The 23,248-nt window shown below is 39.3% G+C and overlaps 1 protein-coding gene across 5 annotated transcripts in view; it reads right to left on the bottom strand.

Moving 5' to 3' along the window:
• The window catches only part of PARP8 (poly(ADP-ribose) polymerase family member 8), a 125,914-nt gene that overhangs the window by 56,897 nt on the left and 45,769 nt on the right, over nt 1-23,248 (bottom strand). For all 5 annotated transcript variants that reach the window (XM_080575168.1, XM_080575167.1, XM_080575165.1 and 2 more), the window contains one exon: nt 1,887-1,924. In XM_080575168.1, coding sequence (XP_080431294.1) covers nt 1,887-1,924 — 38 coding nt within the window. The remainder of the gene's footprint in view (nt 1-1,886; nt 1,925-23,248) is intronic.

Here is a 23,248-nt window from a genome sequence, read left to right as displayed (position 1 = left end):
AAATACATGCCAGAAAAGAGATAACATTACTGCTGATCATGGCTACCTCAAAAGATTGAGTACAAATACAGGGGACAAAGACACTGGCTCACCAAATCACAGTGAGTATTTTCAGGATCAACATTGTAAAATGGCAGAGTCATTATCATTCCTAACACACTAGACATCTCTTCTTCACAAAGCAGATGTACATACTGTGAATGCTTGAGATAGAAAAAAACAAACAAACAAACAAAAAAAAACCAGTGCTTCCAAAGGCCCGAAGGGTTAGATTTCGATCAGTAAACATGCACAACTGGTTTGCTCCCCGTCACCAAGTCAGCTACAGTGTAAAAAGATCAAATTTTATCTGGTTTTAAAAAATAGGGGATGATGGCAGAGAATACCCATTAAGTTTCAGGGTGAAAGTAATTTAGGCCTGTAGACCATCAGGGCATGCTGCAAAGAGCATCTGTAAGGGAGGTTTGAGGTCTGTCAGACAGAAGAGCTTGCCAGGAGATGAAATCTCATTTGCTGTAGGAGCACCTGCTGGTTCAGTGCTCTGCACTGTCATTTAGTTTAGGGGTTCCCAGAGAATACGTTCTATGGGCTCGTAATAGCTTAATTGCTGAAATGAATAAATCCATTACTGACACTTAATAGAACAAACCATTAACATTTTTTTTTCAACTATTTGTTCCACTTTTCATTGCCAGGCCAACCCAGTAACCAATCCATCAATTTACTAGTGGTACGACTACTTTATGAATCTCACTTTCTATACTTACTACCTGTTGAATAGATTGTTATTAGTAGCAGTTTTTCCTGGTGAAAAAACAATCTCTCTCCCTTTTAAAGGTTGTAACAGAATCAATTGTATTTATCATCACTGTTGCACTAATTTCTCTCTGAATCTGCTTCAGACACTTGTATTTTGAACAGACAGTCTATTCCTGCTTATTAGTGAAGAAGAGTAAAACCTCACTTATTTAGAGTTTCTAAAAGAAGCAAGAAGTATTTCTTTTGGAAATATTACAGAGATGTTATGGATAATGATAAAGAAAGAGGCTTTCATATAATTCATAGTATTTATATTATTAAATATTCCTAGGGTGCAAAATACACAGTGTGGTGAAATCCAGCAGCACTACCATATACCACTGCTTATACAGTGTCCCGTTTCCCTCTCCTGTTTCTGCTAACCTCTGTGCCATAAAAGGAGCTGTGCAGGCTCTTTGTGAAGGAAATCAGGGAAACAACTTAGCTGAATATTAGCTTTTGCTCTTGGCTGGTTGTCTTTCACATGGATAATTCAGAACCATACAGGTTGGCCACATGGTTACAAAAATGCTTTTGCCAACCTGGCTAAGGGTATGGCAGGGAGGCAGAAGTGAGCAGCTGGGAACAGCTTTGCAAGCTTACGTTACCAAAGAGACACCTGTACACAAACCCCAACTCCTGCAGACCCTGGGAAGCATCACTGCACAGTCCACAGGTTTAACTTTAAGAACGTGAGTCATCAGTCTCATTAAGGTTTAACACACTGAACTGCTCTGCTGGCACCGTGCCAGACTGCTCAGTCTCTTGAAAGATCAGACTTTATCTACCATGCCAAAAAAGATCCGGGCGCTTTCTCCCTCCTCTATCACTGTGTTAGCTCCGAACAGGGAAAGCATCACAAGATCTGGTCTCAGTAAACTTGTGAACTAGGTTTTCTCACCCTGACCCGGTTGATAAATGATACCTGAAAGGAAGAAATGACTGTGAAAATTATCTGACTAATGGAAAGTGATTAGCACAAGGATGCACCTGGAACACATTAACACCCTTTCAAATATTCTCATCTGAATGTTGTAATTTACAGTAACACGTATACATGTGCCATGGACAAGAATGTTGCACAGTACCTGGGTAGTCCTCAGAGACATGCACTGAATAGGATACACTGCAAAGAAGAAAAGAAAAAAAAAGAAACAACAGAATTAATAGTAAGAATAACTGCTGGCATAAGATCTTTTTTTTCCTGTTCCTATATTATCTTATGTTTATTTATAGGAACCTGATGGTTTCCAGAACAGAAGGTAACAGCTGATGGCTTTTGAAGTGCACAGCAAGGAAAAAAAATGTCATGCCCATTTTGAAAGCTTACTTGGCTAAATTGGCATATCCTGATTTCAACCTTCTTAAAAAGAATATCAAGACTGCATTATATTTACTTCAGAGTAGTATTTCACAATGTACTTTTGCTAAAGAAAAAAAAGAAAAAAGTTGCTCTGTGAACATCAGAACTAGAAAAGCCCAGTTTTCTCTACATTTCTTCCTGGGGTTTACTCAAAGCTCAGCATGAAGCCCTTAACATGCTGTATGTTCTTGTTAGCTTCAGCCAAGCTCTGTATTGCTTAGGCTCCTTTCTCTCCTCAAACCCCCATATTTATAAAAATTGTGGCAATCTTATTTGACACCTATACCTCTTTGTCAAGGTGAGTTAAAATCAAATTTTAAAGAGCCACAGTCACACTAAAGAGCATCTTCAACACATGGATTACCAGAGCCTGCTTCATCAGAAAAAAGATATACAAACATATTGTCCTCATCCTCTAGGTCAGCCTACATGTGCTTTTCCTAAGACCCAGCAAGATGCTCACTAAATTCACTGCTGAGAGCAAGAAAAATGAACATGGTGGTCTGCTCAGTCATCTAAGAACCCTTTTATTTTTATTTTCATTATCTTTATTTTATTTAAGGGTAACGTACATCTTCATTTAGCCCTAAAAAAAATTCAACTCTGCAGCATGCTGAAAGCTTTCTGTTGTATAACTCATGTTCTTTCCAATTCTAAATACTATAAACTGTGTCAACATACACATTTAAATAATACATGATGCATGTTCGTGTCTATAGTGAGTTAAAAAAACAGACAAAGACACGATGGCACAGTCCTCTTAATAAATTCTGTTGTGTATTGTATGTTGTTGAAAACTGATTCGGTGATCTTTTTCAATTACATGAATATAACTCCCGTGTAGACTATAAAATGAATGCACGTACAATATTTTCTTTCTCTCTCAAGAACTTCAGTTAAATGAGCTCTGTTTACACAATTCAATGACTGCAGGAGGGAATCAATACGAAAAAGTAGGTCTTATACTCTCTTCCCTAAATCAATCTATTGCAGCACAGCTCTGTCACCTGTTTTTGTACATAATCTTTTCTAGCATAATACATTTTATGTATTGTTTGACTAAGAAGCAAAGATGCCCATTTCTTCAACAGCTGCACATGTTCACATAAATGGAAGCAGAAAGAGTGTTTATTATATCTGACAACAGATTTAGCCACACAATTCTTGATAGCTTCAGTCATGCCAGGATTAAATCCCATCACTGTGTAATGTCAACATTTTGTGATTTTTCTTTTAGTTCTTTTCCAGATTTTTGGATAGGCAGCATCTGCGTCTCATCATCTTGGAGCATTCTGCCTAAAGACTGGGGTATTTAAATCTAATCAATCTGTCATGGCATAAAATGCCACTATTTTAAGTAGGGAAATATTCCAAAATAAAGGAATATTATATCTCAGTGCAGCTATGTGTGAAGAATTTTGTCCTGTGATTAAAAATAATAATAAAATAAATAACAAAAAAGCTGTAAGTTAATGAAGGGCCGGTTCTTACTAAAACTATCCTCTAGATGTTGCGTTTGTAACCATTACTTCTTCCTTCTATTACCTAAAGCTGTACTTCAGCCTTACTCTTTTAGACCGGCAGCTTGTATATCTCTTCGCTGCCACCAGAACTGCTGTGTATGGGTTTGACTACTGTCATATTGTATTATCTTCAAGTGTGGACTTTTATTCCAAGAAAAGAAGAGTCTTCCTAGAACCTAGGAAATACTCCGTGTTCAAATTAAAAACCTCCCTCAAGTCAGTATAAAAGCTCCAGCAAAGAAGTGAAATTCCATGTATGTATGTACATAAACGAAGTTCTTCACATTTAGGAGAGGAACAGGGGCTGGAGAAGTTACAGAATTTCCATCCATGACAATATTCACAACTCAACTTGATAAGGCTGTCTGCAACCTAATCTAACCTTGAAGCCAGGTCTAACTCTGAAGCTGGTCCTGCTTTGAGTGAGCGGGGGGAGAGGGGACCAGGTAGCCTGCACAGGTCACTCCCCCCTTAAATTACTCTACGCTTCTATGTGCAGAAACTCTGTGAAAGTGTGTTTCTCTTCCTTTTTCATCATGTGGTAGCTGTGACAGCAGCAGCTGTGGTCACATTAAATGGAAACTAATGTGAAAAAATACACTTGTGAAAAAAAATCTCGTGAGATGGAAATAAAATGCAAGGTTCATGAAGATGCAGGTTAGAAATAACCTCAAACCAGCTCCTGCAATGACTGTAGGCAAGTTCAAGGTCTGATACAGAGCCCACTGAATCTAGTAGTTGTCTCAGTACTGTGATGAATATTACCAAAGAGGGGAAAGAAAAGGTAAAAATTATATGAAGTAACATAGTTCTGTAAACCTAGTAATAAGAAGTCTCCCTACGGGTAAAATTTCACCACCAAAATTTGATGTCACCTCCATCTGAAAAGCATTAACAGAAAACCTAGCTGCCAAACAAAAATCAAATGGTAATATGGTTAGAAATAATAATGGAATCTGATAAGCCCGAGCTGCCACTCGGAGGAAAGAATGTGAACAAGATGTGAACCCAAGATTAAACAGTAAGATGCTTGAAAACGGGATATTTACTTCCAGTTATAACAAACCATCAGTTTTTACTAGAAACACTACTGACTCAGCTTAGGAATCGACCAAACTTAGCTGAGTCCTCAACTCAGCAGAATTACTTGTTATGTTGGGTGTGTCTAACCTGAAATTCTTTACACTCTTAGCCTCTCCCATCTTACCAAAGGAAAAAAAAAAAGTGAGAAATTGTCTTCTTCCTATTTAAATTCACTTTTTCAGCACACATTGGGATCTCTGTGCTGCCCTCTCCTCAGTGTCCCCAGGACATTGTACGCTGAGACACATCATGCCAGAGGAAGCTCCCATGGGAGCAGCCTTTTAGACAGGCCATTCCTCTTGCACATACTTAAACTCCATTTTGGAGAGAATAAATGACTTGTCAGAGCCCCCAGAGAGAGGCGGCGCTTTGCTTGGGCTGGTAGTGATATGTTAGCTATGTTCGGGACGCAGAATCAAAAAAAGTAATGAAAAAACAAAGTAGGACTACCAAATAGCGCAAAACTGTTTTATCTGTCCCAGCTCGCCTCTGTGATTGTCATGTGTGATCACACTTCAGCACGCTTTTCTACACCCAGGATAAACTGCTTCCTACCGCTTGTGCACCTGAGTTGTCAGAAACCCAGCTACACCAGGCTCACCTCTTGAGAAGCTCCAGTCCTGCAGCACTGAAATGTTTTCCCATTGACTTTAATGAGATTTGGAGCCAAGACAGAAACACAAGACACTGATGGCTTAAGGCACCTTCAGAAACCACAGGCTCAGTGAAGACACAGATGTTCACCACCTCTCAGTGTTAAATCCTCCCAGAGCCAAAGAAAGCCTGTACTGAAGCTGCCTTCTTGTTTAAGTACTCAGAAAGGCAACTGGAATTAATTTAGGCCTGGCCTGGACACAGAAGTACATGATTATTCCAGCGAGGGATGTGATTTTTCCTTCTGGCATAGCAGCTCCTCTGTACAACCCTAGTGCAGCTATTGCTATAAATACAGCTTATAGTACTATGATTTTTCCCATTCCCATAAACACATTCTAACCAGCCAACCATCACCCTGGCTAGTTCTGTTACATTGCTTCATGAGCACATTTAAACTCCTGGGTGTAAACAAAGCTTCAATGATCATGTTATTTCTGTTTTATTCAGCTCAGACCTGCTCCAAAAGTCTTCCTACACTACATGTGTTTCTCTTCCTTTAAGCTCAGAACAACCTTCAGACTGTAAAGGGCCTTGTAAATTTTTTGTTATTTAACAAACAGTAAAGCAACTTACAAGAAATTAGTGAGAAATGTCATGTTTCACTGCTTATGTGATCTTAATGTAAACTTCTTATTGCTTGAAATAATATTCACATGCAGAGGGCTCTAGCCTTACTTAGTAACAATTCTATTCATAAAGTATTTCCTGCAAGCATTTTCTAATGTGTTTTAAACACATCTGTTTCTTCTTCAGAGAGATTATCCTGCAAAGGTCTATCTGCATCTGAGAAGCAATTCATAAACCAAATGGGGAGCCACAACATACGTGCTGTTTTTCAAGTGAATCTATCCCATTTTGTTACAGAACAAGCAGATTCACCCGCATTTGATATTACCACATTTTCTCAAAGTTAGTTAAAAAGGACTTTTAGCCTTTGTAGATTCACAGAGCCATTTGCAGAGTCAGGACTGAAATGCACATTAGTGAGTAGACAGAGTGTATGCAGCCATGACCATCAGACTCCAGCACTCTGAGACCCAGGAGAGGTAGGACTGAATGGCCTTCAGATAGCCCACTGAAGCAAAATTTTTGCGATACTAAACCACACTCCTGTACAAGAATCCTTCATGAGCCATATCTTATGGGGTCAAAGTAAAGCCCAAACTGAATATACTACCAGGCAAAACATTACCCCAAAATGTAAGCTTCTGAGAAAAATAAATACATAAATAAAATAAATAAAAATACACACGAAAACTGCTAAAGGAAGCAAAACAAAATTTACTGAGACAAAGCATGTTCATAAAAAGGAAAAGTACCTGTTTACACCCTTAAATGTAACAGTTTTGTTTCCACAGATTTAGTACAGAGAAAAACTAGAAACAGCAATGTTCTTCCAAAGATCATCTCCCTGCCAAATTTCTACCTGCCATTATGCACAGGTCTATCTCTCTAAATACAATTGTAAGATTGTTTTGCATGCCTTGAACTGCAGCTTTTACCTATCATTGTACAAAATCAGACAGTCAGACATGTATCCCAAAGCCACAACAGTGACACCATAGCAAGAGTGCGTGACGTATCTTCCCATCAAACTCACTTTATCTCAACCCTATGCCAGCTGTAGTTTCTCTCTAGGAAAGAAATCCCTTAAGCTGAATTTCCAGCTGTTTTGCACAGCAGGAACAGCATGAAGCATCTGGCGCAAGTCTAAGATTTATGCCCATGGAGTGGTTCTGACAATTCAGCCAGCTCTGTTCCATGGCAGCTGCTGACTTACTGCCTTATTAAGTGTGGAAATTGTGATCTAGTTTCTATTCCAGTTTTAGCACTTTCTACTAGAGACAGAGCTCCATGTGCTAATGTTGCAGCTCACAACCTTGCTGAAGAAAGGAAACAACATTTTTTGTCACCTTATGATAGTCTGAATCCAATCTATAACGAAACGTAACAAGAGAGTATATAAGACTTTCTTCATCTTACTGCACCTGGAGCTACAAAATCCCAAAGCAACTACTTTTGTTTGCAATAGCCAAAATACAAAATCTAGCTCAATGAAGTTATGCAACAAGGTAATAGGATGCACGAAGCTCTATACATGAAAATCGATACAAACACTCAGAAAAGTAGCTTATGTACAAATATATAAGATTAGATGCTAGCGTGCGATTGATTATGTGCCAGGGTCAAATTCTGAACAAGTTGGTGAGTTGAAAGAAAGGTTAGTGAAATCCCTTCAAGAATAATAAAATTACACTGGTGAAAACTTTGGGTTGAGGGCCTGTATAATATTTCTGAAAGCAGAGCATGAAACAGAACTGATATTTTCACTTTCTACTCTAGGTGAGGCAATAAGAAGGAATAAGAACAAGGTCCAGTTGAACAGATGCAACTGAAATTGTAATCTTTTACCAGTTTCTAGTTAGAGCATATGTACTTTTCTTTAGTATCTACAAAAAAAACCCACATGCAACAGAAGAACAGCATTTCATGCCACTAATTGCACAGAAAGTATTTTCACTCCCACCTTTGCTTTGTACCCTGATCTTCAAAAATTCATCCAAATCCTTCAACGTATTCCTATTACTTTCATGCCCTTTAGCCTTCTCTTCCACTTCAACAAGACCACAACTTGTCGCTGAAGCTAGACACTTCCCAATATTTTAGTCTTTTCACTCAAATGAAAAAAAAAAATCCAAATGAATTCTACAACAAACACGTAACACACTCCTTTCTAGTAGTTCATTTGAGGTTTGAGAACCAGTTTGAAACTGAGTAGGTTGGCAATAAACCGTACCACAAACACACGGTGGAAATAATGATTTTTAGAAGATGTAATGTGGGATCCCATCCAAAAAAAGTCTCAAATTGCATCCCTGAAATGTATGACCTTTGAACCAGTGCCTTGAGAACTGGTAGAAGATGGAGGTATTAAGTTATTGGCCAGCTGAAAAACTCAGCAGGTTACTTCCACAGAGAATTTGGAATATTTAAGAACAAACAAAATCTTTTTTTTTTTTTTGTAGCTTATTTCTTATTTGAGTCAGCAAATTTTCTGAAGAGAATTAAAATTCAAAACTAAAAGTTAAACAGGCTGTAAAATGCTTCAATGTCAAGTCTTTCTTCCGATTTCTATGAAGATGACGTACATGCAAATAACAGCAGAAGAAACCCAGCAGCCATAAGCAGCAATTTTCTATGGAAAAAATCTTTCTTCAGCTTAATGGACACTGACAAAAGACAAAACCTCCAAAATCAGATAGGACAGAACCATTTTGTTTTACACTGAAAACAGCACAGACAAAATAACCATAAAAACAACTGAAAAAATAAGCAAGAAGTACTACTGTATTACCTACAGTTAGGCCAAACAAACAATGCAAATTCTTCTTTCAGCATTGAACTGTCACAACCACAAGTGAATGATAAATGTGAGGGGCTTTTGACAATTTGTGAACAAGTGAATTAGCAAAATACTTCATCATTTGGCCTGTACACCAAGTGTGCTAGCGTACAGTTTATTACCTTTCTATGAAACTCTTCAAAAAGAATGCAGTGATGCTATGGGAAAAAACAATCTTTCTCTTCTACACAGGACCTTTTGAAAGAATCCATCCCACTCAGCACACATCATCTAAGGAAGGGCTCTGCTGAAGCCAATTTTCAGAAATGAAACAACGTCAACATTCTAAATGTGCTTGTTGGGTAAATTATTTAATCAACTATTTCTAATATTCTCTTCACAACGTCTTTAGTAAAAAAATATGACAGTCTTAAAATGCATTTGTAAACATACATTTGTAATAACATAATCTACCCTTTTAATTTATTGCAAATCACATTCATAAATGAAGTAAATACTATTAGTAAATATAAGTGTAAAGATTAGCAAGTACCTCATTATATTCATTCATGGTACCTTTACAGTGCAGTCCCAATAATCCAACAAAAGTATAAATAGAACTGAAAAAAGTTTCTTTTATGTAAAACATTAACCACAAAGCGACACCCATCTCCACATTGACAGATGAACAGCAGTAAGAATCATGCAAGTTAGAATCATGTCATGTGATGTGCTATCTTCCATATTTCTGAAAATAAAAGTTTGCATAAGGCTTGTTAAAACACAAAGAAATATAGGGGCTTTTTGCTCTTTCACACAGTCAAATAACTAGGTAAGTAGAGGACTTGTGTGCTATTCTTTTTAATTTTTTTTTATACAGTGACATAAAAACTGATGTCATTAAACAAAATAACAATTACTAAAAACCAACATTATTACCTTCCAGAACAGACAATCAAGTCTTTACAAATAAGATGAAAATTTAAGAAGGTAGACCTAAGTTCTCCTGCACATAGGACAGTTACAGAAAAAGTGATAGCTGATCAAGGGTAGCAAGAATATTTGCACTATTTTTTTTTTTAAAGAATTTAGAACTGGAACTAAATCCCACTAAAGTCCAAGGGAATCCTTCATACATGACAAAGAAGATTACATACAGGTTGCACAGAATATACAAGACTTCTGGCCCCTGACAATCACCTGGTATTTCTGCAAGCAAGTACTTAATTCTTTGCTAAAAATTTTCAAGATGTATTCCAAAGGGTGCAAGATTTGGTGATTGCTTGTTTTATACATTTGCAGCTTGCTATACAGCTGGACTTCATATACCTGCCACTTTATCCATGCTCGTGGATTTCTAAACAGCTTTTTAAGTACTGTTTAAAATATTTTGAATGTGCACGGGTGCATCCCAGCAACTTGTTTTCAGATATACAGGCCACCTTAAATGTATTTCTGAAACACATTAGTTCAATGAGTGTTTGTATCCCCTGTGATCCAGTAATTGATGACCCAGCATCAGGCACAGCAATTTTTGCTGCTTGATAGAGCCAGGTGCTTGCAAAGAACTGAAATTTGTGCGTGCACTCTTTCTTCCTTTCACTACGTATCAAATCTCCCTGTGGTGCTGTCCTGGTTTCAGTTAGGACAGAGTTAATTTTCCTCCTAGTAGCTGGTAGGGTGCTATGTTTTGGATTAGGATGAGAAGAGCGCTGATAACATGCTGATGTTTTAATTGTTGCAGAGCAGTGTTTACACCAGGCCAAGGACTTTTCGGCTTCTCGCTCTGTCCTGCCAGCGAGCAGGCTGGGGGTGCAGCAGGAGCTGGGAGGGGACAGACCCAGGACAGCTGACCCAAACTGGCCAAAGGGGTATTCCATACCATCTGATGTCATGCTAAACAATATATAGCGGTGGCTGGCCGGGGTGGGGGGCCGGCTGCTCGGGGATAGGCTGGGCATCGGTCAGCGGGTGGTGAGCAATTGCGTTGTGCATCACTTGTTTTCTTACACATTATTATTATTAATACTATTATCATTATCACTATTATTATTATTATTGTTATTATTATTTTCCTGTCTTAATAAACTGTCTTTATCTCAACTCACAGGCTTCACTTTCCCGTTTCTCTTCCCCATCCCAGAGAGGGAGGGGGGAGGGTGAGCGAACGGCTGTGTGGTGTTTGGCTGCCGATCGGGTTAAACCACAACAGGTGCACCTGCAATTATACGGGAAAGAATAACAAATGACTGAGTAATCTTTTCCTTTGGATGTGTAGAACGTGTATGTGTGATGACATATGAGAAATCCCAGGCATATCTACTATTTCTTTTGATGACAAATGAAAACTACTCCAAAGGGATACGGGCAGTGTCAATATATCAAAACTGGCACTGCTATCATTTCTTGACATAACCTGGAGGAACAGAGGTGCTCAGTCAAAGCTATTGCATGTTTGCATTTGTCACTAAGAATAATTGTACTACTGGTCCTTTCACACAACCAAAGCACATCTGAATCAAATGGTGAACGTTATTCATAAAGCACTGCTTGATTTAGCATGTTATTCAAATAAAGGGGACACAGAAGACTGCAGCTCAACCATTTCCCTTTTGCAAAGCTTCCAATGAAAAAAAGCACGACAACTTCTAGTAAATGCACAGAAGTCTACGGGATTAATCATCACTCCAGCAAACATGAGGGCAGTCCTAAAAATAAAAATAGCACTTACAAAATAAGCAAATTAAGGACACTTGAGGAGAAAAAAAAAAAGCATGTGCTGTTTATCACTTATTTTATACATAGAAAGTTAACTAAAATATGGCAATGTGTAATGCCAGATTGTTCACAACCAGACTATATCAAGAGCAGATTATTTCACTCAGAATTACATAACCAGTGTCTTCTTGCAATCACCTTGTCTGACCAGGTCCAGCTCGACATAACTCGCTTCAAACCCCTCTTCAGAAGGCTCTTCCTTCTCTCCACTGATCACACTGGTTTGCATTCTCTCTCCATCCTCCCCATTAGCTCCCCAGACAAGTTCACTCTTCCACAGCATACAGATCACCAAATAAACTGGACACCAACCTCTTAATCCAGCTCAGCTGCAGCCACAGCAGCATAAATGATCACAGCCTTTGGGCATCATATTTCCAGGCTTGGGCCCATCTTCACCCACAATGCGTTTGCTATATTTTAGTTGGGTTTAGTTCAGGGGAAAAAAGTGTTTTCCTCTCTTCTGCTGCTTTCTTTTCCTTCTGGACCATTGCTGCCAGAAGCAACCACATGATATGTTCTTTTTGGAACCAGTTAAGAATTACCTCAAAGCTGTGAGTTTTTGATCCACATTGCTCCTATTGGGAAGCTATTCTGAGATGTACTCTTTTGCCTATAATTCTAGTAACTCTGTTTTCAATTCACATCAACTGAACAGAAAACTTTTCCAGACCCTCTGCAAGTCCTCTGTGTTGAGATCTTTCAAAATGAGAAAAAAAAAGGACACAAAAAGAAAAAAACTACAATCCCAAGGCAGACACACGAGGCAAGTTGCAGATGGAGCAGTTACAGCGTACCCGTGTCCCAAGGACAGACAAGAGTGTCTTGTCAGAGGAATTTTGATCCAATCATTTAAGAGACAGTTCCAGCATCTCACCAATAATTAAATACTTAAATGAAGTCTATGTAAAACCTTGGAGACATTCACTGTTTAACACCATCGTGTCCCTAACAAGTGTGTGACTCTTTCCCCCTACATGCAGTCTTTATCAAAGAAAGTTCTAGGCAGCCTTCTTATACCACTCTACACATTCATTAATTAGTTAGAATTTTGCTTGTTTATCTAATGCGGTGTGCGACAGCCACTGCTGCACAATGAAGAAGTAACATATTGAAACACGTTCATGCTCCTCAGTTGTATGAGATACTTGACAGAATCAAAAATATTGTTTCCCCCCACACACACACAAAAAAAATAATAATAAAAATCCCCAATTCTTCTTGGTATAGATGAAATACTGTAGTTATGGACTAGAGACACGCAGGGATGCGCACACACAGGGCACAGGTGAAATAACACTTCAAACACAACATTCAGTGCAGTGTGTCCTGAGCATTAGAAAGATGCCAGTAAACCGGAGGGAGTTCAGGAATTATCGAGAAACAATTGCCGAACTGGCTGAACAGGCCAGAGAGGAAAAATATGTGAATCGGTTCAGACAGCTAGGTATACAGTGTGGCGAACCAATGAGCAAGCATGGTAGGATATCTGACAGCCGCTGCAGCATGATTTCCAGAGGGTACATATGATGATGGGTATGATACTTATACGGGAGCCCAAGGGAAAATGACAAGCCATATTCAGGTGAAATTACATGAAAAGGTATAACTCAGCCAAAAAACAGAAATGATGAACCCCATTAAACTGCGAATTAGTCTCTTGGGAAAGTGGTAGTGGTCTAATCCCACAGCCATTTAAAAGTCAGACCAGAGAAAGAGCTTAAGAAAAACCTATGGAACAATTTTGCATTGGCAAGGATACTAACATTTCCCATTGCTAGTTTCAAAGAGCTATGAAAATGTTACTCGTCTTCTCACTGGTAACTCAGAGAAGAAAGTTCTAGACTGAATATGACATGAATGACTCCAAGTGTGACTCACAGCAAACAGTTCAAAGTACACTTGCCTGTACGATATTTCAGTAGTGTGCAAAATCACATTCAATCCAAAAACGTTTCATGCATTTGAAGTGGAAAGATAAGATATGAATGAAGCAGTCCTTCCACCAACTGCTCATGAATTTTAGTTGCTCCCGAACATCACATGTGCTCATTTCTTCTTCATGACAAATTGCAATAGAACTCAAGCTGCACAATTTTTGTAATTATTTTTAAGCACGTTCAGTATCAGCCCATATAATAGAGAATAACTCCTAAATATATGGGCTGTTCTTTGGCCAAAGAATGCCTCCAGGTGTGCAGCTGCTCACAGAAAATTATATTCCATGCTATACCCAGAAAATCATACCTGAAAATAGTCTGACAGACTTGCCTGTAGAAAACACTCAGTAAACTACAGAACAAGCAACCGAAGCTAATTTTAGCGCACTACCCCAATACACAGGTAGATTTTGAATACTACTTAAATTTGCAAAGATACAATTAAAAAATCCCTCCACTGGTCTTAATTAGATCCCTGTCTTCCCATAAAAGTAATTACATGTCAGCTGAAGCACTGACTTAGGAAGCCCCAGTATTCTTGCAAAGACAGAGGCTGTTGTATTCTCAGTGCTGTTACTGTGACTTGCTATATGCCTCCCAGCAAGAAAAAATGCAGGCATTTTCAAAAGGCAGTCAGTAACTACAAAGTGTTCAGAGACTGATTTACCTTTCATGTGTGCTGAACCTCTGCCTCTCCAGCAGAAATCAGTGGGAACCATCAGCAGTTTTGAAAATGAGGCTTTATAGTCCAGATTTAAAAAAATAATTAGGTAATAAAATTTGAGCAGAAATCGCACTTCGATATTTCACCTGTTTATATTCTCTTGAAAATCCCATCAGTACACATCCACTATTTTAGATAATTCAGTGTACTCAGAAATGTATAAAAATGCCCAGTTTATCATTGATTTCTGTAGAAATTTAGGTATCTTAACAGTAAGTTGTCTACCTTTCTACAAGGCCAGCATGTAAAATACCCTTGAGGAATTAGTAAAATTTCAGGTGAAAGCACTCAAAATCGCTACATACTTTTCAGAACACACAAAGAAATCCTAGCACCATGAAATTCAATAGGCAAAGATCCTACCAACTTCAAAAAGGTGAAGGTTTACCTTTATCTCAGCTTTTTCACCAGCATATCTGCAACAAAAAAATTCAAAGATGATGTATGCCCTTCATCCTTTCTTCACTACTTGGTCTGTTTGTACTATTTAGCATACTCAGCCACCAAAATGATCACCAAAATTTGGAAAGCATCCTGATGATTGGAAACAAACTGTAATTGCTAAGTCCTGTAATCAGTCACTCTATTACAAAGTATTTCCACCATGACTCTAGAATGAAGAATAAGCATGATCAGAAAATTTTGGTCTTCTGGTAATGTGAGAATAAAACCAGTAACTCTTTCACTAATGCAGTGTTCTTAATCTAAAGATCTCCTCAGAGCCTTTAATAGAGATACAAATACTGATATAAAAAAATCCTAAAAAAAAAAATACTGACAGCATAAAAAGAACAAAAACCTATAGAATGAAATTAAAAAAAAAAAAAGAGATGAAACATCAAAGAATAATGCTCTAGTGATTCTTTACTGACACCACATGTGCTTGCAATGCCTTGAAAAACTGTTTAGACAGCAGTGCCCTAGGCTGCAGAGAAAGCATAGATGGAAGCAGCAATGCAGCTGCAAGTGCTTGTCACCCTGCTTACTGAGGCCATTGTACTGAGGCACCTAAATATAGAGAACCAGAGGTCTGCTTCAGACATTTGTGACTTAAAATCCAGGCTGGTTTCACTAAGATCCAAAGTGTCTTCTCAGCCATGTGAGGACATATAAAACATACACAGCACTGGCTAAGTGAACTGCAAATAATTCAAAGACAGAGTTAAAATAATGTAAATATGTACACATGGAAAAATTATTTCTACTAGTTTGTGGGTTGGGGTTTTTGGTTTTTCCTTGAATCACAAAGAAAAAACTGCAGGTAATACTTCCCCAAGTGTGTGGGTACGTTGCATTTTAATGTCCTCAGAAAATTTCCCCCAAAAAGCTTACCAGCAGACATGGGTCAAACTGCTCACCTGCTTACACAATTGTCACCAGATACATCAGTGATGCGAGTCATGCGAGTACCTAGATCAATAAATATCCTTCCATGGCCCCATCAGGTGCTACAGCAAACCAGGACCCCAGTGGCGGAATGATTATAGTTCACTCCATTTTGAAAGGTCACTCACTTTCCATCATCTGATAGCAGCACTAAGCCCAAGAGAAGTGGGATAACTGTTCAGAATTACTGCCTGGGGTGAAATGAAACAGTGAAGCTGTAGCACTTATTTGCACCAGAGAAATTAAGGGGAAGATAACAGTCCCCCTTCACACCAGGACATGCACAGCAGAGGCCTGAAATATACAGCAGTGTTTTACTGCTTAATGAAATATTTTCAGTGATATATTAAAGCACCAAAATTACTACTGTGGGAGAGTTCATGATGTATTAATCGCAGCATTTGAAAAGCTTCATCGTGTTTTTAAGTTACACTAGGTTGCACGTGATCCAGTTTCATGAGGACTGGGCCACCTCCCGGCTCATGCTGTGTTCCCAGTTCCTGCTGAGAAGCCCATGGGAACAGAGGCTGCTTAGCACCTTGCAGGATAAGGCCCTCAAAGCATAAAGGAAAATCTATACTAAACGTATCCTGCAGCATTCAGTCCTCAGTCAGATCAAGCAGTATTAACTAACAGCATGTAACAAGAACACAGTTAGAAATGTAAGCAAACACATTTCAAGCTTTTGTTTCTTTACAATAAACAAACAAAAAAAGCATAACTAAACACTGACTAGTTCACTTCCCCTATTATTCAGCAGCAAAAGGCTGGTTGATTTGAAGACAGCAGAAACAAGCCTCTCTCCCCTCTCCTCCCTGGTATCCCCCAATTTGTCTAATTGCTGGACCACCAGAGGACATACCTATTGCTCTCTCTGGGTCTCAGCGCTGGGGGAACACCATTGAAAGTGCTGGGGCAATGGTTTCGTGGGAAAGCTGCTGCTATCCTGTTTTACAGGCAGGAAACTTAATACACAGGAATGACACTGAAACGTTCCAGTTCACACAGACAGTCAGGGGCAGATAACAAGAGACCTTTTGTACCACAAGCACCATCTGGAAGACCACCCTTTCTCATATAACGTTCTTCAGTGGTGGCAAAACTGTTGTCATCCATAGGATACACGTCTTTCACATTGACTGACTCTTGCCAAATACAGCTATCTTCTATACCAACTGAAGAAGTAGAGTTGACTGAGTTTTGGCTACCTTTTATAATCACCAACTATATAATCAAAATGTTGTACTTATTATCTGCCTAATTCATCTAGGTATGTTCAACTGTGAGTACGTCATGCGATGAAATTCCTTATAGATCAAAAAATTCTGCTTTTTCCTTCTGCAAACTGCAGAACTTTGCCACTTTCACAGGTTTTTGTGAAGGCAGCTGCTCTTCATTTTCAATGAAACTAAGATTTCAAGTTTTACCTTTGGAACACCTACAATACACTTTTTCAACACACAAAATTTCCATAAGACAGTCACAGCAACTGACTGAATGCCACTGCTTTCTAGAGCAAGGCAAATTTACTGAAGTCAAATTTGCTGAAGTGTCTACAAAGAGATGAGTAGCAATCAGTATGATTTTTTTAAAGCTTGAAAATTTTATTGATGTCATGCACTAATAAGTGGTATAAAAGGCAACAGGCACAAGAGGGACTTCCATTAGGAATAAGACACATACACATACCTCCTATTATACATTACATTTATAGAAGAGTTTACTGAGCATGAACACTCTTGCATAGTCCTACCGAAAGGACCGATCCTATCATCACCACAAGCTTTACAATAGCAGCAAAGCCAACACAAAGCCAAAAGTACTGCAGAAAAGTGGTAAGCAAAGGTGGAAGAAACATCATACAAAGCCAGTTAAGTGACTTCTTTAGAAATAAAACAAATCCTCTAATTCTAGATTCTCTTTTTCTGAAAACATTCTTTGCACTACAGACCATTTGAATTACCATTGGAGTACTATTCCATTTGAAACTTGGGAAAGGAAACTACTCTTGTACAAGATGCTTCACACAACTAACAGATCTTAACTATAATAAGAAGTTAGGATAATTCAAATTCAATCTCTAAAGCAATTTATTGTCCCTCACCTTCTGTGAATTTACCATGTCATTCTAACTTAATGAACATCAACGTAATGTATACTACATCTTCCTAACATCAAAACCACTTGCCTCCCAAGATGGTAATTAGAAAGAAATGAAGTTACAGAGAAATAACTACATTTTCTTTGATTTGTTTTAAAAATAAAAAGCAGATCCTGCAGGACACTGGATCAACTGCTAAGTAAGTGTGAAATGAAGCTAATTTCATTTGATGTACTATATTTACTTTATTAGATCAGGAAAGAAGCGGAAATGCAGCAGTATACTGCAAATGCGTTTAATAAAGTAAGCAAACATAGGCATCAACAACTTATACAATGTACTTCTGGTAAGCTCTATGTGTTTTCAACGTATTTGTGCAAGGAGAAGCTACAGTCTTGATCTAAAAACAAACAAACAAAATTAAAATAAACACAAAACATAAAACACATAATTATATATATGGGTATAGCATGTTCAGATAATTAGAGGTCTAGGAATGTAAAATGTTTAATTTAGGAGTCTATTCTTCAAGGTCATGCAACCCCCCTAATTGACCTTGGTGAATCTTACACCACCAGAAAAACAAAATTCTAAGCCAAAGGTTGTTTGCCTCTCCTTTTAGAGTCTCTTCCTTCAAATCCACAGGCACAGAAACTAACCTCGTTCCTTCTCTAAGAACTGAAAACAACCTGTCAGCCCCTCTTTTACAGGAGAGGCCATGGAAAGAGAGAGGCAAGGATGTTTTAACCCAAAGAGTGTGTGAGGCTGTAAAGATGAGGAGAGTGACAAGCACTGTGAATACTTGTCAATTACATTTGTAAATTAAACTGCTGCTAAAACAAGTGGGAGCCCCAACACCTATTTCCATAGAAGAACTGCCTTCCTGCATTTAAAAAGCTTCATGCAGAATCAGGCAAGTGGATGTTTCAGTAGGTGACCATCCAGTCCGAGAGGTGGAAGTGAACTGGCTCTTTATGTCCCATCAAGAGATTCAGACATATAGAGGGAAGAAAAAAAAAAAAAGATAAAAGGATTATTTGCCCAAATCAGTCTGCCCTCAAATCAATTTAATTTAAATAAACAGACAAAAGGGTTCAAGGAGTTCATGTCTGCCTAGGCACAAGCGAAAGTAATGCAAGTCTGTTTATTAATAGACAGCTATAGCCTTCCGGAAAGAGCCTGATGAGTCAGTACAGCGCAGCAGCTGGAGGAGATCTCCATGGCCTTCACGCACACTGGGTGCTTGCGACAGCAAGGCCTACAGCTGAAGGCACCGGCAGCAGCAAGCCTCTGGAGCTGGCAGGGGGAGATGCTGAACAGCTGTAACAAAAAATGGTGATACTTCACGTTTCATGGTTAGAGTTAGGTGAGGGGATTAAAGGCACATCTCCAAGCACACAGAGGCACAGCGGCAGGCAGAGGCAAGCCTGAGTCCAGCCAGCGGAGTGACCCACAGAGTACGTGCTTCCCATTAACAGACCTTCAGCCTGAACTGCCAGAGAAAGAGGGACAGGATTAGGCCATTTGTACCACCAGGGTATCCGAATGCTGCTGCTTATTGAGCCCAGTGGGAACACATGCTCAGCCTCGCCATCGGCTGGACTTGGGGCTCTGGCAGCCTCACCGCTGGCATGCAGCCAGGGACAGCAGCTCCTAGCAGAGAGCACCTGTGTGCGGGATTTGCACAATTAACTGCCAACTCTTCATTTGATTTCCAAATAGGAAGAATTATATACCCACCAAATATGTTTAAGGATATCCTAAAAATAATCCTCACAGCTCACAAACTTCCAACGATCAATTATCATGGAACAATACAGAAAGTTTGCAAATTTGCACAGGGGGAACATCTGGAAAACTAAGAATAAATACTAGCCAACTGAATAACAGGTATAATAACATTAACATTAAATACTAACACAAAAGTCACATTATCTTGCCAGAAAACAAGCCTGGGGTGATAAATAAGGGCTTGTAGTTGTAGGTTTGTAGCTTTATATTCAGTTGAGCCATTAGCATCTTTGAACAATTGAGACTGATAGAAGCATGGTCCAGTAAAAAAAACAAACAACAACAACAACAACAAAAAACTAAGATGAGATCTAAGCTTTGCACCTGGCAACTAATAAACTCCTTTACGTGGCTTTGAGGATTGTACTTCCTGTTTCTCTCTGCAAAATGCTTTGAAAACTACAGATGAAAAGCGTATGTTTATTACACATTATAGCAAAGACTTGTAATCCCAAATTAAATACAAACTAAAGAAAAATTAATGGCCAAATTCTCAGATAGTAAACAGCAGCCTCCCTCCATTCCTGGCTGACAGTTTTCTCAAACCAAGAGGACAAATTACAAATCAATTCTTACTTAATTTTCACCAGTAACAGGGAACTTTTCAAAAGATGTTTGCAAAGCTGAGATATGTCAAAGCCTCCACCTCCAAAAGCACCTAATGTCCCTGGCTGCATCCCAGTGGCAGAGCTGGCGAGTGAGCCCCATGCTGGTAGCCCCACCATGCTACCAGAGGATGGGTGGCTAAAGAGCCCAGGACAATTAATCTCTGAGCCTCTTTCTTCAAAACACAGAGGCTGAGATAGCCCAGCAGACCTCTCCCGTCAGTCATGTCACAAAACTACTGAAGTTGGGACTGCATCTGAGCTGTTTGTGAATTCTGGGCAGCTCAGGTTGGTCACTTGTAGTTGTGCCTTTCCGGTGGTTTAAAAGAAAAGAAGATCTGTGTAAGAGAATGCAAGCAGGATTGAACCTTTTGACTGGTAAATCAATTGACACACAGTTTGTTTGAAGATCAACATTTCTCTAATGTCTGTTGCAAAGTAAAAATATCTTTTCTTGATGACTCATTTTCCACACTAAAGAACGTCTGTGGGTGTAAGAACAGAGCTGAAGCAATTCTATTTTTTTCCTCCTGGCACTATTGTAGCAGTTCTTAACTCCAGTGTGAAATAGAAATGAAGCACTTGCAAGATGTTTTCAGCAAGTGAACTGAGCAGCACTATTTTATACCTCTTCTGGCATCATTTTTATCTAGATGCCTAATATATCTGAATCATTTCAACACTGTTATGCTGACCCTCTGAATATTACCTTCCAAACACAGAAGTAGAAGTGGGTTTTTTATTGCATAAACTGCTCAAATTGATAGTGTGTTACTTGCAAAAACTTACTCACTGTTGTGAGTCCAGTTATGCTTTAGTTAAGTTAGGACCACAGTTCCTATGAATTTAATTACAATTCTGTTTATCCCCAAGGGTTAGACTCTAAACACCAGTCTCTTGGAGTAACGAATGCCTCAGAAAACCCCTATAACATAGCTGGTCTTGACATCTGCAGAGCTGAGCAAAGCCTCCTGCCCCGGTGCCCACCTACTACAATTCACTCAACGTGGAAATGATAACATCAGCCCTTTGTTATAGATGGGTAAAGGCACCTGGGATACTGACACCTACTATCAGGAAAAGTAGGTGATCACAGCATGCTTAGATTGGAGAAACAATTTTCACACACACTGAAGCTGGGCAAAACACAGCCCACAGCTTCTGGAGTCAGTGTGCCCAAAACAGAAATACCAGGAAGTGTAGGAAGACATCATAAAAAGGAGATTTCCTCGCTCCCTCCTCCTTCCCCTGAGTAAGCTGACTCATGGTTTCTCAGCAGCACGGGCACTCCGAGTCTTTCCCAGTAAAGGCAGAGCAAGCATCCTGGTGTGTTGGAAACTAAACTCCAGTGGGTTGAAATGGAGATGACAGAAAATGTGGGGGTTTCTGGAAAAGCACGGGGATTGAAGGAGCTAGTCTCAAGTGCGATCAGAAAGCTCTGCTCAGGCGGTAAGGAGTGGGCACCTCTTGCCCTCTGGTCTCCTACACTGCCTTAAATACCTCCATAAGAGAGGCAGGGTCTCCCATCCACACATCTCCTGCAGACCGAAGAGCTATTCTGCCCCCCGCCCCCTCCACCCCCCCGTACCCATGCTTCCCTTTACCCTCACGTGCCCACCCCACTGCCAAGATGGGGAGAAGCCAGGCCTAGCTACGGCCAGCCGAGGTCAGCACACCTCGGTCCTTGGACGGGGAAGGAGACAGAAAACACTCTACACAAGAGGCAAATGAAATGCCGATTGCCCCAACAGGTCCTATGCGCTGCACCTAAAGGTAAATCAAGATTTGTCTTCTTAACTTAAGACAAAAGGCACTTCTACTCAGATTTCAGTGAAGTATCACTGTGTATTAGTTGAAACTTAACTATCTCTTGTTAAGACCATTTTCTCTAATGCTTTGCTATGTTGCAAAAGCCATTACATTATAAGGTTGCCTGGGACAACTCAAGAATCCCTTCTCATGCTCTTTTCCTATTTGCTAGATAAACTTACTTATTTATTCAGGTTTAAACATCGCAGAGCGCCAGGTACATGCTCAGCCAGTTAAAAATGCAGGTGTTCAGCTAAACCTGCCCAATAACAAATATTTGACATGCTTCATAGATCTCTATCTGAGATAATACAATCTTGCTTTGATTGTACATTTATAAGGGGAAAGGATCAAAGTTTACTCATGCAACGAGAGAGGAAAGCTGCTTTCAGGCAGCAGAAAATTTTCACAAGCAACCACAGTTATACTCAAAAGGGTTGTGCTTTGAGAGCATTAGTGTGAGCAGCCCTAAAGATACAGGCAGAACAACCAGTCACCTGTGGGTATAAAATCCTCAACCCAACAGATGTTTATCTGAGAGCAGATTTGAGGAAGCCTTTTTACACCCTTCATTGATCAATTCAGTACCAAATAAACATCTACAGATTTGCTTCTCAGATTTCCCAACATGAGAATACGGACATTAACCCAGGCATTTTTTACTGACCTCAGATCCAGAGGTGGGAAACACCAAACAGATTCAATAATGTTTGTATTATATGATGAAGCAATGAAAAATGACAAATTGAGGTATGAGGCACTATGGTTTTATGTTCACTGCTTTTCAAACTCAAATATGAGGTAGTTTTCTTGAAACCTCCTGATGCAAAGAGATGACAGCTGTCATATATGGGTGGTTATTTCTCTTGGTGAAACTTTTCACTTATTAAACCTTGACACATGCAGGGACTTGGCCAACGAAATCTAGGATGCATGACTACACAATATTGAGCCCAGTGAGGAAACTACTCTAGACACATCTTCCAGGTTTAGGGATATCGCAACAACAAACAGCGTACATTTCCCATGTATGCCTACAATCATGAACATGGGCTATATGCTGTCCATATCTGTCTGAGTCTGTGCTACAAAAATACTAGCTAAACACAAATCACCTGCCAAAAGGGAGGAGAGAGCTTTCCTGAAGACCTACAGAACTTCAGAAAGCTCAGGTTTCACTGGACAGTTGTCCAAGACTACTGTCTTCACTCAAGATTCAAATTCCAAGTTAGTCATGAGTAGTCATAATTCATCTAAGGTATCTGCAGACTTATCAAACCTCTCCTTATCTGTGAACCTCCAAAGCAATGTAACACAGGAGTTGTCCTCACAGGGCTCAAAGATTAA

Source organism: Anser brachyrhynchus, assembly GCF_964034855.1.
Source record: "Anser brachyrhynchus genome assembly, chromosome: Z".
Classification (NCBI taxonomy): domain Eukaryota; kingdom Metazoa; phylum Chordata; class Aves; order Anseriformes; family Anatidae; genus Anser; species Anser brachyrhynchus.
This window is presented reverse-complemented; position numbering and strand designations above follow the sequence as displayed.